Source organism: Dysidea avara, chromosome 12 (genome assembly GCF_963678975.1).
Source record: "Dysidea avara chromosome 12, odDysAvar1.4, whole genome shotgun sequence".
Lineage (NCBI taxonomy): Eukaryota > Metazoa > Porifera > Demospongiae > Dictyoceratida > Dysideidae > Dysidea > Dysidea avara.
Window position 1 is genome coordinate 20517782 of NC_089283.1, and position 16163 is coordinate 20533944.

General features: G+C 36.8%; 1 protein-coding gene and 1 long non-coding RNA gene across 2 annotated transcripts; both read right to left on the reverse strand.

The window, feature by feature from the left end:
* Positions 1 to 1018: 1018 nt before the first annotated feature.
* LOC136239980 (uncharacterized) lies at positions 1019 to 14898 on the reverse strand. Its single transcript, XR_010693618.1, has 2 exons — positions 14542 to 14898; positions 1019 to 1150 (listed from the first exon to the last, which is right to left on the reverse strand). It is a non-coding gene; the product is annotated as an uncharacterized lncRNA (long non-coding RNA).
* Positions 3324 to 7486, reverse strand: LOC136239978 (uncharacterized). Its single transcript, XM_066030720.1, has 2 exons — positions 6241 to 7486; positions 3324 to 5511 (listed from the first exon to the last, which is right to left on the reverse strand). The coding sequence occupies exon 2, from the start codon at positions 5323 to 5325 to the stop codon at positions 3595 to 3597; it is 1731 nt and encodes a 576-aa protein (XP_065886792.1). The 5' UTR covers positions 5326 to 5511; positions 6241 to 7486; the 3' UTR covers positions 3324 to 3594.
* Positions 14899 to 16163: the final 1265 nt, after the last annotated feature.

Sequence of the window (16163 nt, forward strand, 5' to 3'; positions counted from 1 at the left end):
ATTGAGCATAATGCTAGCATAATAGGAAGAAAATTTGTGCAATGCTATAAATTCTTGCTTATCAAAATACATATCCAACAAAAAGATGGATATACTCTAATAGAACAGTTAAATAAAATTATCAGGTAGCTGACTGTTCTATTAGAGTATATCGATCTTTTCTGTGACATGCATTTTGACAAGCAAAGATTTACAGTCTGTGCTTCAACCACTTACTGCTTTTCCATAAAGTGCAAAGTTATTAGAAAAAAACATGGGAACTGAGGTAAAAAATATTGAGCATAATTTGAGCATAATAGGTAAATATTGAGCATTAATTTAAGCATAATAGGTAAATTTTTGAGCAGTGCAGCATAGCATAATAGGTAAAATAATGAGCATAATCGGCGGGTCCCTAATTAACGCGTAGGCTAAAACCTTCGCTAAATACAGCCATCTACTTGTGGTTCCAGGCCGTCCATAAATGTCCAGCGATGCTCCAACAAATTAGAAACTGCTTCAGTCTTTGACGTATTGCCTACGTCATTCGTCATTAATAGGCAAATCCAGCACTGACCTTACTTAGAAAGCTCAATCCAACTAATTATAGGTGTTCTGTTTTCTCCAGCACGTAAACTACGAAAGTAGTAGCTAGCTGAAACCGGCGCCAAATGAGATAGTCTACTTTTCAGGGTATATTAAAATCACGTACATCGAACTAGAAAATGCTTGTAATAAAATCAGCAGATTATGATGGGTGTTCTTTTTTAAAGTAAGGAGTTTTGAGCATATATGCACGTACACAGTGCAAAACCTAGAGCATGCTTTAGCATGCTCTCGTCTAGGGGGCGTGCCCCCACAGAAGATTTTTTGAGAATTTACCCATCAAAGGTTAAATCTGGTGTAAATTTGGACCAAAATTTGCTCGACTAGTTATGCTAGCGATAATAACAAAGCAAAACGACTGAAATATGATGTGATAGACCAGCTTCCTACAGGACAAGACACTTATGGCATACGCGTTGTGATACAGACTACATTATAGTCAATCAACTCAATTAATTTAAAAATGCAATAACACGCACACATGCATGCACATTATAAACAATCATCAGTTTAGTCAGTGACTTGTGGCTTCCAGATGAATGGTTTTGTATAGACGAGCTGCAGGCTATAAAGGAACATGTACTTGTAAATTACAACTAGGGACCCGCCGATTATGCTCATTATTTTACCTATTATGCTATGCTGCACTGCTAAAAAATTTACCTATTATGCTTAAATTAATGCTCAATATTTACCTACTATGCTCAAATTATGCTCAATATTTTACCTCAGTTCCCTTGTTTTTCTAATAACTTTGCACTTTATGGAAAACAGTAAGTGGTTGAAACACAGACTGTAAATCCTGGTTTGTCAAAATGCATGTCACAGAAAAGATCGATATACTCTAATAGAACAGTCAGCTACCTGATAATTTTATTAGAGTTACTGACTGTTCTATTAGAGTATATCGATCTTATTGTCGGATGTGTATTTTGATAAGCAAGAATTTATAGCATTGCACAAGTTTTCTGCCTATTATGCTAGCATTATGCTCAATGCTTTCAGGCACCTATTAGGCCAATGAAACTTGATTACCAGTTTCTCGCTCAGATTTTTGAAAATTTGATGCGGGCGGGCGGTTATTATTCATTATTCATTATTTTCCAAAAGGCACAACACACATCCCAAACATAAAAATTTCTGCCAAAAAATTGAGTCTACATTGAGTACTCCTGGCTCCTGCATTAAATAGCTAAAATACGTTACTAATCCATATAACAAGTGATTTTTCCATTAGAGTATAGCTCATTGCTCCATTAGAGTAAAAGTGACTGCTCTATTAGAGTATTTCAATCTGCAATACCAATAATGAAATTCCATGCGGGTATATCAAAAGTATGCGGGCGATGACGCGAAACTGCTAATCAAATTTCATTGGCCTTATGCTCATTATTATGCCAGCATAATCGGCGGGTCCCTAATTACAACAGAAATTGAAAAAAACAACAAAGAAACAAAAACAGTTTATATCTCACACCATGTTCCTTAACTGAGAAAGTTTAAGCAAACAAACAGTTATTTCGAGTATCCCTTTGATGTGGTTAACACTCTAATTTATGAGGTATAAATGTGCCATGATTAAACCATGCACACACAGACACAGACACACACTACATGCACAGTATGGCTTTAAAAGTGTACTAAGTGGAAGCAAATTTTGAGGTTAGTGCAAGATAATATTGTGGTTAGGGACTAAATGGCTTCAAACCCTTTGGAATGTGTTGGTTTCAATCATTAGACATTTATTCCAACATATGCATAGCTTTAAAAGCGTCGCATTCAAAAGTGATTGTATTATATGAATGTTTTACACAGGTTGTCTACACTAATGCACACGACCAAAAAATGTACTAAATTTCTGGTAATGGGTGGCGGCCAAGAAATGGCTGTGATGGTAGGGTAATGGTAAAAATTTTAATAACAAAAATTCAGGTGAATTTTAGCGGCACAAAATTCACCTGAATTGTTATTATTAAAATTTTTACCATTAACCTACCATCACAGGAACAAAATTCACCTGAACTGTCATTATTAAAATTTTTACCATTAACCTACCATCACAGCCATTTCTTGGCCGCCACCTTGGATTTCACATCTTTTTTCACCATAGCCTATTTGAGGGCCGCACACTTTTTTTTACAGCTTGGCTGTTTTGGATTAGATATAATTATGTTAGGTATAATGTAGGCTGCTTAATTGTGCTTGCTTCTGGTACAGTATCAGATGCAGACTAAAGAGTTAAGGGACAGAGAAAATTTACATTTGAAGCATACTACAGACATGGCTTGGGGCATGCTCCCAGGAAGACTTTCAGATTTTAACACTCTGTTATACAATTTTGGACTATTTTTTACTGTGTTGGCACAGGTAAATAAAGTTGCTAGCTAGCTACTTACAGTTCTTAAGAAAATCCAAAATGTGGCTGTTCTATTAGAGTGGTTGACTGCTCTATTAGAGTATTTCGATCTGGACTTTTGTACCATTGCAAATCACTGTAAAATATTATTTTGATTACTTGAATACACTTGACCAGTTTCTGGAAACCTCAGAAACCCCCCTAGATCCGCCCCTGATGATAAGTTATCAAATTGTATGAAGTCGTAGTAGTAAATTGCTAGTATGTATTTGAGTATAAAATAGTCCCTAGAATTTACTTTCCCCTGCTGTTATAAACAGAATAATACTGTTTTGAGCTGATGAAATTGCTACACCATCATATATCACGAATACGGTAAAAATTATTATATCACGATAATCGATATAATCGGTATATTTCACATCACTACTGATTATAGAGCAAATGAAAATTGCAATACTGCAAACAGCAATATGTATAGGGGTAAAGTGTGCATAAAATATGTTAATTAATTACTACATACACATTTAATATCAAATGTATAGCTTCAACCTAACTATGTGTAAAGTACAATACTGAAATGGTTTAGTATGTAACAAATAATAATGATAAGTCGCTTAGTAGGTGCGAAAACAGTTTCTAAATGAATGATTTTACTCTTGTTTAAGAATCTCTCTGGCGCGATTGAGCTTCTTAGTTACTTCTGGATTACCCTGTTTATCAGGATGATTGACCAATACTAAGGCTTTGAAGGCTTTGTCTACTTCATCTATGCCAAACTTGGAACTCGGGTCCAATTCTAACATTTTGTAAGCCCAGTCTCTTTGTGCTTCTGGATCAGCTTTTGGTGACCACGGCTCATTGAGAGTTGTTCTTACAACATCTAGCTTTTTCTTAATTTCTTCCTCTGTTTTAGTTAAATTGGCGATGTCCTCTTGATTATCACTTGCTTCTTTCCTTTGCTGAATAGTAAACAAGTGTGTTTCTAAGATCTTTGCATAGTTTTTATTCAAACCCAGCTTATGGAATTCTTCCATTATCAGCAAAAGGTTATGAGACAGGGTTTTTTTTTCTTCTTCAGATGCACTTATTTGTGATTCAATTTTACTTTTAGCTATTGCAGCCATTTTATCAGTAGAGTCAGCCTCTTCAAACTTTTTCTTCATTTCATCATTTATCAATGGTACACTCTTGGTTTCTTTTACCATCTTAACTTCATTGTGATGATGAGATCGATAGTCATGTCCACAAGTCTTGCAGGTTATTCCACCAACTCCTGCACAATGCTTGAAAGTTTCTGGATCAAAACTTTTTTCAAGGCCACAACCTTCATGGCATACTTTGTAGCAACCAGGTGCACCACACAAGGTGTTGTGGTGAGATGTTGATACTCTGTTCCATCTTGTAACTGTTGTGTATGTTTGGAAATCTTTGTTCAGCTTTTTTGTACGCTGGGCTGCTTCTATTTTTTCTTGCGCTTTCTTCAATTCCTGCGAAAGTTCAACCTGAGAATCGTAAGCTGCTTTTATATCCAACACCTGGCATTCGATTTGTTGTTTTTTCTCATATAGTGTTGTAAAGTGGTGAGTGTGCACAGCCTTAAAGTCTTTTATTGCTTCATGCATTTTGTTCAGCTCCCTATAAGCCCTATCAAACCCTTCCTTTAAAGCTTCAACAATCAGTTTATTTGCAATTTTACCTTGCTTTGCTTTAGCCTTTTCAAATTGGCAGTAGGGATTTTCTATCATAAAGCATTTTTCTATTTCTTTTCCAAAATATTCTTTTAAGGATCCAGCATCAAAATTTAAATCAAGTGCACTCGAGGTGTTAGTGAAAACAATGATCACATTATCTAGAACATTTCTAGGCAAGATTGCGGTTATTTCTGCAAGGACATACTGGAGAGTGGTAGTCATACGAGCAAGTCGACCATTTATAACAAGGCATACGCAATTAACGTGATCAATTTCTTTAAGCGCATCAACAATTGTCTTCACATTCTTTATATCCTGGTCCATTCCTCGGGTATCACCAAATCCTGGAGTATCAATGATGCCAATTTCAAGATCGTTTAGGGTAATGCTGTACAATGTTGCTCCGCTTGTTTTACTTTCCGCTGCCTTGGAGTGAGCATTTTCCATCTCGATGTCACTAAAATTGTCAAAGTTTTCTAGCGCTGGCTCAAACCCCAATTTTTTGACCATGTCAGAATTACAGAGTAAGTTGAGAAATGATGTTTTTCCAGATCCTGTTTCTCCAATTAGTAAAAGTTTGTATGGAACAGTAGTCACTTTTTTGTTGGAGAAGGCACCCGTGATTGTAGTGAAGACTGATTTTCCTAACCTGCAAGCACCCTTGAAGCCTTTAGCAACAGTAGCAGTCATGATAGTGTCTTGATTTACTAGCAAAGCCGAGAAAGTATTTTTACTGGAAAGACTATTTTACTGTACATATGTACTGTATTACCCATCCTTTTATAGCCAGTACTTGATGTAAATATCCTGTAATGATGTAAAATTCAAACTTGAAATTTCTAATTTTTCCTTATACTTGTGGCTCTAAGTTTCTTCCTGTGGGGGCATGAGTAGGAGAAGATGGTACACATTTAGTTATTCAATAGATTATTGTCTCCTATGTATCACAAACTACAGAGAGATGTGTAGTATGCACTCAAGTGCACAGGTGTTGCGTAGGTGTACTATTGCCTATTATTATTTATCTATTCTTGCTTTATCTCACCTATTAAGGCAGCGTATTAATTGATTCAGGTATATGGCTACATCTTTGTTATACTTACATATCAAAAAAGTTGTATAAGATCTTCAGTTTCAGAAAGCAAAAGCTGCATTATAATTTGCTGTAAAAATTGCTTCCATTAAATTCCAGTAGTACCCTAGCTTTGCTTACTACCAAGTCACAAGGGTTTACAGTTTCTTCCTATCTAAGCCTAATCACATGTCCCATAGAAAGATTTGTACATCACATTTTATAAAACAACTGTCTTGCAGTTAGTTATACTTCTATCCCACTTAAGCCATACATCAAAGTAAAAAACAGTTGGAGTATATGGTAGTTAAACCCTGGGAATGGTAGTTAAATCCCAGTACATATATGGAAGATCACATACATGTATATTATAAATTGAAGCCTTAAACATGTGAAACTACAAACTCAGCAAAATAAAAACCCCAGCCTCCCACACATTAGATCACCAAGTGCGTGGGCAGCTGGGAACAAGACTAAGTATAACAAGATTAGCAAAATTGAAGCCATACACAACTATTACATGCTTGTCTAACCTTATTAACATGTTGTTTGTGAACTTGACTGCTTCTAAGTGTGAGATAAGCCACTTAAACCCCCACCTGCACTTGTAGGATATCTAGTTATCAACACTGTAGCCTTCTACTTCGCCTCGGCCTCAAGTTGATAACTACTTGTGGTGGGATTTAACTGTAACATAATATACACTGTATATTTAGGGATCATGGAGTTTTGCAGCTTTTGCTCTTTCTCACAAAAAATATTTAGCTCAGAATGTCTTCATGGTGTTTTGGCAGTATTGGTTAGCTATAACCAAGCCCAAAGAACTATGACCTATATACGTATATAAAATGATTTCAATAAGTTACTGCAAATTTTTTTTTAGTCGAATTTTGTACTGACAGATGGTTTAATACCTTCAGATTAAAGTAACTTGATAATGGTAAAACTACAGACTTGATTTCTGTAACTGTTCAACATTACTTCAGCCTGACAGGTCACTTTTGGCATATCACATGCAATACTAACATTTAATACATGCTTTGTGATAGGGGAGCACCAATACATTAATTGGCTTATCAGTTAAGAGTTTATTGGCCAGTATTTGCCTATACTGTTATTGGATAGATGGTTCCCCATTCCCAATGTAGCCAATATTGATCACATGGTGAAATATAGTTTCCCATGTGTATTCTCTCAACAGGCAGAAGAAGAAACATACTAACAAACTTATGTTGATAAAGTATAAAATCATTATCTGTACTTATGGTTAGTTTTAAGTTTACTAATAAAATGTCTACCAGTTATCTTAGTTACTTCTATTTAAAGCCATACAATGATTGCATGAGCTACTAATTGCCAGACTGTTATCCACTCCCTTTAATATTATTGGCTGTCTCTGGGGAAGTTTGTGGTGAGAGGATGAGGAGACTAACCCCAGAGAAGCAGCAATACTACTGAATAGCATCATAATCAACAACATAATATTATTTCATAAATATCTTATAAATTCGTCATTAAATTTAATAATGTGCATTATAAATGTTGATATCAGCTATCAGCATCATCTCTTATCTGCTATATTTTACTAGTTGTTGGTATATCAACAAAAGTCCTGTGTTGCACCCCTCTACTTCCTGTGTCTTTCTTTGCATGCGTTTGTTGACAGTGAAAAGTGCCAATTTTAGTAGTGACATGTTATAATTGTACTATACATTGTGGCTGGTTTGATTGCAGAGTTCCTTCTTGTAGCTAGCATTCTTCATTTGTAATGCTGTGTAACAAGTTGAACATAACTGCATGAAAATGCAGTCTTCAAGGTTTGGACTTAAAAAAAATTTTTTTCCTTATTCCTTTTTCTGTTTCCTTTTCCTTTTTTCACCCATTGAAAAGAGAATGGCTCCAAGTTTATTACTTTTATCTGAACCCAACTGTCAAGTTTCCTCGTACTTGTAGCTCTGCAGTGATGTACCTGTCTTAAGAAATAGAGGAAAATTTTAAAAACCAAAATTATGTTCCAATTTAAGTTTTCTTATATTTGTAGGCTCCAATGGATTTTTCCCTTGGGAGAAATCAGGAAGTTGGAGGGTGACCAAATGAAAGTGTATAATGATGGCTATATAGCTACAAGTATCCAAGTTCACAACTCTTTAAAGCAGTTAAAACAGCTGCCAGACTAATTGTTACAATTTTTTGATTAGGTGAAGCCAGATCGGGAGTTTGATGCATCAGCATTGTTGCTACAGGCCACTCTTAAAACAAGAAATATTTTAAATCAGGCATTTTAAGAGTAGCTAATCCAAGGACGTTTTTGCTGGTTGTGCAAAGAGCATGGTAAGGCTGTGTATACATCTTTAACATTGGAAATGTTTACATATTAGACTGTCTGAGATTGAATCTGAAGGCATTTTTGACAGTTTTGTGTGGCATTTTAAAATCACTATACAGTATAGATGTCATGTCACTCAAAAATTTAGGGGTGAGTGTGAGATTGTATAGTAGGGGTGGGGAAGTTCCCCCTAACAGTCCCTCTGCTTGTAGCTCTAAGGTGAATTTTTTTGTACATTGTGGCTCAGTAATTGACAATTTGGGTGCATGTTCAGATGAAAGCAATAAAGGAACCATTCTCTCTTTCAATGCAGTATACGTTCACCTGTCATTCAAAAGTGAACAACAAGAAAAAAGGAATAAGGAAAAATTAATTTAAGCTCAAACTTTATAGCTCTATGGTGATGTTTGTTTTTGTATGGTATGAGTAGGATATGATAGTTTACATTTAGATAAGTAATGGAGCAAACTTAACTATCATTTCCTATTAGCTATACACTGACTGTACAGTGTATGTAGTATGCACTCAAGTGGGCACTGAGGTGTTGTGCCGGTGTACTATTGCCTATTATTTTCCCCTTTTCACCTACATATTATCCCAGCATAATTTTAAGGCTGCATCTTAACTATATACATATCAAAAGAGTGTGTAGCATCATTGTAAGATCTTCAGTTATACACAGTAAGAGCTGCACTAATTTTCCATGTGCATGATTAACTATTAAAACTGCTTCAATTCCAGGAGTACCTTAGCTGTACCCCCAAACCCCTTACTACTGGGTTACGATTGCTACACTATATTTCTATCCAATGCCCCACAAGAAGATCAACTATAGCTAATTGTATTGCCTTGGATTACAGTCTGTCTCATATAAACGCCTGATCTCATTTAGTTGCAGGGTTTATAACATCATAACTCCAGTTTTAAGTATTCATAGCTCTAATAGACATCACTTAGCATCAACAGAAACCTTTGTTGTAACAACAGAAGCCTTTTGTAGCTGATTAACCTCCAATTAGTGGTGATTTTGGGCGAATGATAAATGTTTTAAAGAAATAAATTCCCCGGCGCTGTGTATAACTTGTACTATGTACAACTAACTACTGGCTAGTTGTACATGATACAAATTATCATACAGAGAGTTTTGCATTTCTTGCAAAAACATTGACCAAATACCGGGCCAGCCTCACAATTCCCTCATGGTATATATACAGTACTGGTTAGCTTCAGATAACCAAGCCAAAAAGAGCTTCCTAAAAAGCTTTCAATACAGCACTGCCCAAACACAATGTTACTATGTACGACTAAAGTGAACTCACTCAGAAAGAACATGGAAGCCATTTTGTTTGCAAGTCTTCATCCTTCCAGTCAAAAGATGAAGACTCATAATTGAAATGGCTGCCATGCCCCCTTTTCGTTTGAGTGTTAACAACGTGCAATTGTTACCTGCGTTGTTGCCTTTGGGCAGTACTGTAGGTTGCTACAATTTTTTCAGTGGAATGATTTTGTACTGACTGACTGACAGCCTGATGCTTTCAGATAATTGTTACTTGATAACAGCCAAGGTTATAGGCTTGATTTTTTCTACTGTTCACATCACTCCAGCCTTACAGGTGCCTTTGACGTACCGCAGTACATATAATGCATGCTTCATGGTTTGTGTCCCATTTATCTTTGCTGAATGCAGTGAAAGCGGGTGCCAATTCTGGTAGTGCCATATGATAACTTCCACATGTTTTTAATGGGATTGTTCAAGTTTTTCAACGGTGGATGGATTGATTGCAGAGTACCTTCTTGTAGTGCTCTTCATGTGTAATCCTGTGTAGCAGGCTGAACATAAGTGTAATAACCATTTCAGATACTAGATTAGATGAAGCAATAAATTTGGCACCATTCATTCTTCTTTAATGCTCTATGCATTCACCTGTCATAATAATGTTACAAAAAAGTTAACAACCAAGAGTGAGGAAAGGTTAAAAGTTTATAATTCCTATTTTTCCTTTCTTCCTGTTGGGTCATGAGTAGAAGATGATAGTTCACATTTAGTTATTGAATGGAAATTATTATTTCCTACATATGAGATATATATATATACACTAAAAGAATGTGTAGTATGAACACAAGTGCACAGATGACACACACACAAATGCACTAGCCATGGCATTACCTCTTTTTCTTTATCTTACCTATTCAATTCTAACATTTTGTAAGCCTATAGTCTTTTTGTACTTCTGGATCAGCCTTTGGTACCCATGATCATTGGGGGTTGTTTTCACCTTTTTCTTAATTCCTCCTCTGTTTTAGTTAAGTTGGCTATGTCAGAGAGCAAGAGCTGCATTTTAAATGCATAGGTCGCTGTCAAACACTAACTATTTTTTAACAATGAAAATTTATCAGCTGTCCACACTATACAAATTGTACTGAATTACTGTATGTATCTACATAGTTGTTGGATACAGTTTCTTGGACATATCTATACATGCACAATACAGTGGTCCTTACCTTCCTTAGACTGCCTCAACTCCAGCTCCACCTCCACCATCAGCTCATACTTCTTAATCTGCTCCTATAGATTCTGTTATTTGGAACAGATCATGAACAATAACCAGAAACAATATACGTACATGTAATACTATGTAGGTATTGTATAAGTGGTAAAAACTGTAGTAGACAAACTAACAAGGTCAACTGTTTAAACTGGCCATTGAAGAGTCTCCAAATACACTGTATAATTTGCAAGTACATGCTATTGCAGTTAATAAGGTCAGGAGATGTTGGCCCAAAAGAATAAGCCTTGATCATTAATAAGGGCACATTTGGGACTGAAAAATACAGACACCGTATTGAGGATCAAGTCTTATTAGTGACACCATAACTTTGTTTATGAGGCGGTCTAGCTTATTAATGGAAGTGATGGAACATGGCCAAGGTAGTCTGATTAAAGAGGTAGCTGCAAAGTGTGCATACTCACTATCCGTTTGCCTCTTAAAGACCTAGGTAGCCATTAAGACTCAAAAGCATAAAGATTTTCAGCACCACAAACTGTCTGTAGTTCAACTTTCCTTCATGTACATACAGTATCAAGACACACAGTAGTGTGTTGTGCGGCCCAGAAGCCGGCGCGTAACACCCGTGAGTATACTGACAGGAAGAAAGAAAACGTAATTTTCGCACCTCCGTAGCTCTGTGCTTCCTTGATGAAACAAGACGATTTTTGCTGTGGACATGCCCTCCAAATGCAGCACTCCACATTCCAAATTTGAGCGAAATCGCTTCACGCGTTCCCGAGATATGTGACTTCAAAAATTGGCTCAGTTTCTTCGTTGTTTTTCTTCTTATTATTATTTTCTTGTCGCACACTTACAAAAACTGCTATAAAACGCGAATGCCTTATCCGATTGTCTTGAAATTTGGCACACAGAAGGGGGATATAAAGGCGCATCTCGGTACCAACTTTGGCTGGAATACAATAAACAGGCAAAGAGTTATGAGCGATTATTCACGAAAACTAACACCAATATGTTGTCACGCCTACAGGGTAAACCGCGTAAGGGAAGAAGCTGAAAATCTGTGGGTGAATAGGTTAACTATTGAACCTCAAACCATTTGTGGTTTGAAAGAAATCAAGTTAAAAAAACAGGAAGATACAACGAAAAAACCAACAGTGTGTAAGAATTATGCAATCGAGATTAGCTAATAAAAAAAATGACTGCTTGTCACGCCTACCAGATAAACCGCTTAGGGTAATGCATTGAAAATCATTGTACAGATGGAGTAATCATATTAGAAAGGCTCATCAATGGTGTAGAAGAATCAGACTTAAAGCCACGGAGTTATAACACGAAATCCAACTTGGTGCAGCAAGTGCGAGATCGAGATACTCTAATAGAGCAGTCATCCTAATAGAGCAGTCACCCTGAAGAGAATTCAAGAGATCAGCTAGAAACAAGAAACCTGTATAGAGATCAGCTACAAACAAGTCACCCTGTAGAGAGATCAGCCACAAACAATTCACCCTGTAGAGAGATCAGCTAGAAGAAGTTAGTTACCTTGTAGGGAGTTCATTTTTTTTTTCCCCCGGGCTTGTAGGGAGTTCATGCAACTATGGAAAGAGATAGTTCAGTTAGAAGAAATCACCTTGAAGAGTTCAGCTACAAAGAAACCACCATGTAGAGAGTTCAGCTACAAACAAATCGCCCTGTGGAGAGATCAATAGAAGAAGTTACCTTGCAGAGAGTTTAGCGACAAAGAAACCATCATGTAGAGAGTTCAGCTACAAACAAATCTCCCTGTAAAAAGATCAGCTAGAAGAAGTTACTTTGTAGAGAGTTCAGTTACAAAGAAACCACCATGTAGAGAGCTCAGCTACAAACTAGTGACCTTGTAGAGACATCAGCTAGAAGAAGTTACCTTGTAGAGAGTTCAGCTACAAAGAAACCATTTTGTAAAGAGCTCAGCTGCAAACAAATCACCTGTACAGAAGTCAGTTACGAACAAATCACCATGTAGAGAGATCAGCTAGAAGAAGTTACCTTGTAGATAGCTCAGCTACAAACAGATCTCCCTGTAGAGAGATCAGCTAGAAGAAATTACCTTGTAGAGAGTTCAGCTACAAAGAAACCATTTTGTAAAGAGCTCAGCTGCAAACAAATCACCTGTACAGAATTCAGCTACAAACAAATTACCTTGTATAGAGATCTGCTTGAAGAAATTACCTTGTAGATAGTTCAGCTACAAACAAATCACCCTGTAGAAAGATCAGTTAGAAGAAGTTACCTTGTAGAGAGTTCAGCTGCAAAGAAACCATTCTGTAAAGAGCTCAGCTGCAAACAAATCACCTGTACAGAAGTCAGCTACGAAAAAATCACCCTGTAGAGAGATCAGCTAGAAGAAGTTACCTTGTAGATAGTTCAGCTACAAACAGATCTCCCTGTAGAGAGATCAGCTAGAAGAAATTACTTTGTAGAGAGTTCAGCTACAAAGAAATCACCATGTAGAGAGTTCAGCTGCAAAGAAATCATCCTGTAGAAAATTCAGCCACAAACAAATTGCCCTGTAGAAAGATCAGTTAGAAGAAGTTACCTTTTAGAGAGTTCAGCTACAAAGAAACCATTCTGTAAAGAGCTCAGCTGCAAACAAATCACCTGTACAGAATTCAGCTACAAACAAATCACCCTGTAGAGAGATCAGCTAGAAGAAGTTACCTTGTAGATCGTTCAGCTACAAACAAATCACCCCGTAGAGAGATCAACTAGAAGAAGTTACCTTGTAGAGAGTTCAGCTACAAAGAAACCACCATGTAGAGAGTTCAGCTGCAAAGAAATCACCCTGTATAAAATTCTGCCACAAACAAATTGCCCTGTATATAGAAAGATCAGTTAGAAGAAGTTACCTTGTAGAGAGTTCAGCTACAAAGAAACCATTCTGTAAAGAGCTCAGCTGCACACAAATCGCCTGTACAGAATTCAGCTACAAACAAATCACCCTGTAGAGAGATCAGCTAGAAGAAGTTACCTTGTAGATCGTTCAGCTAAAAACAATTCACCCTGTAGAGAGAGCATCTAGAAGAAGTCACCTTGTAGAGTGTTTAGTTACAAAGAAACCACCATGGAGATTTCTGTAATCAATATCTAATCCAAAACAGCCAAGCTGTAAAAAAAGTGTGCGGCCCTGAGAAAGGCTATGGTGAAAAAAGATGTGAAATCCAAGGTGGCGGCCAAGAAATAGCTGTGATGGTAGGTTAATGGTAAAAAGTTTAATAATGACAATTCAGGTAAATTTTGTGAAGCGGCACAAAAATTCACCTGAATTGTCGTTATTAAAATTTTTACCATTAACTTACCATCACAGCTATTTCTTGGCCGCCACCTTGGATTTCACATCTTTTTTCACCATAGCCTTTCTGAGGGCCGCACACTTTTTTTACAGCTTGGCTGTTTTGGATTAGATTTCATTTCTTTTTGTATTTGTATACCCCAAAGCCGGCCTATGGCCAGCTTTGGGACTTTTTTAACCTATGTTTTTTTCTTTACTACAGGTGTATGTATTATATATATAATTTGTACATTTACTGATAAAATATTTAAAGTACATCTACTTCATCTTTTCTTCTTCCTGTGGTAAAAAAATAGATAGGTTAAAAAAGTCCCAAAGCCGGCCTATTATACAAATACAAAAAAAATGAAATCTAATCCAAAACAGCCAAGCTGTAAAAAAGTGTGAGGCCCTCAAAAAGGCTATGGTGAAAAAAGATGTGAAATCCAAGCAATACCAGAAATTTGAGGTCATGGGCCTACTAATTAAAAATTAAATTTACATACAGTGTTGATTGGCAATACATCTCAAATAGCGATGTACAATGTCCGCTCTGTAGTGAAGGTAATGAAATATGTATAAATAGAGGCTAAATGACCCATTTGGTAGGATTGAAGTCCGTCTACATGTGGCAATACAGACTATGGTTCAGTAGGCCAAATGTATGGGTTTAACATACAATAAACTCACTCACCCTACGAAGTAGGTTGAATCTGTATGTAACCAATCATTTTCACCTTATTATTAACGCGTAGGCTAAAACCTTCGCTAAATACAGCCATCTACTTGTGGTTCCAGGCCGTCCATAAATGTCCAGCGATGCTCCAACAAATTAGAAACTGCTTCAGTCTTTGACGTATTGCCTACGTCATTCGTCATTAATAGGCAAATCCAGCACTGACCTTACTTAGAAAGCTCAATCCAACTAATTATAGGTGTTCTGTTTTCTCCAGCACGTAAACTACGAAAGTAGTAGCTAGCTGAAACCGGCGCCAAATGAGATAGTCTACTTTTCAGGGTATATTAAAATCACGTACATCGAACTAGAAAATGCTTGTAATAAAATCAGCAGATTATGATGGGTGTTCTTTTTTAAAGTAAGGAGTTTTGAGCATATATGCACGTACACAGTGCAAAACCTAGAGTAGGCATTCCAGCCCGATTTTTAAATTTTGGAAAAACAGGCTTTTTATATGCTCAATAGATAGAGTATTGATTACCAATCTCAGAAATATATAGTTTGTTGGGTTGGAATTAGCTACTTTGGCATGCACAGTGCTTAAAAACTAAAAAAAGGTACATTTTTTCTCCAGGGCTCCCCATACATTTTAAAGGGAAAAATGGCACAATTGAATCAGGAAGCATCTAGCAATCTGGACTATCTTGAAACTGCAGTTGCTTCTAGCTGCAAGTTTGTACATGTAATGAGAGTAACTTCAGGTCTTATTGGATCTTAGCGATCTTTGTATACTTTGTGGTGAGCAAATATGCTTCACCTATTGCACACTTCTCAATACAATGGTGTATACCCATATAGGCAAGTGGCTATCTCAAGTTGGTAAAAACATCAAGTTAACAACTTATAAAGGTAAACAACTAAAGTGGAGGTGCCACAATGATGCAACAATACCTAAGGTGGAGTTGTGGTTCAATTATGGCATTGTTATGCCGACTTTGAAGTGGTTCATACCTTTGAGCTGGTGACTCAGCCATCAGAAAATTGCTCTGGAGCTGAAAATCGCTAACCCGAGTGAAGTAACTACGCACTTTAAAGTAAGCACCAGTGACTACCTTCCACCCGACAGTACGTTTTTTTAAGTTTTAAAGTATTCTACATATATTACAAGGCTTGAAAAAATTACAAAACAACACAAAACGTACTTATATGTAACGCGCACGATAAAACTAAGATTTTCATGATGATCAGCGTGTGGACAAACCCCACAGCGATTTTCATCTTCATTGGAGCTCAGATGACGGAGCAATCCCAAGTTAAACACGAGTTGTCATTTTGTGCCAGGGTTCTATTGGGGAATATACGGAGAATTTTTTTATTAAAAAAATCTTGGATACTGGAATGCCTACCTAGAGCATGCTTTAGCATGCTCTCGTCTAGGGGGGTCTGGGGGGCGTGCCCCCACAGAAGATTTTTTGAGAATTTACCCATCTAAGGTTAAATCTGGTGTAAATTTGGACCAAAATTTGCTCGACTAGTTATGCTAGCGATAATAACAAAGCAAAACGACTGAAATATGATGTGATAGACCAGCTTCCTACAGGACAAGACACTTATGGCATACGCGTTGTGATACAGAC

Coding starts and splice junctions, on each gene's coding strand:
- LOC136239978 (XM_066030720.1), bottom strand. CDS start 5,325: ATGACTGCTACTGTTGCTAAAGGCTTCAAGGGTGCTTGCAGGTTAGGA.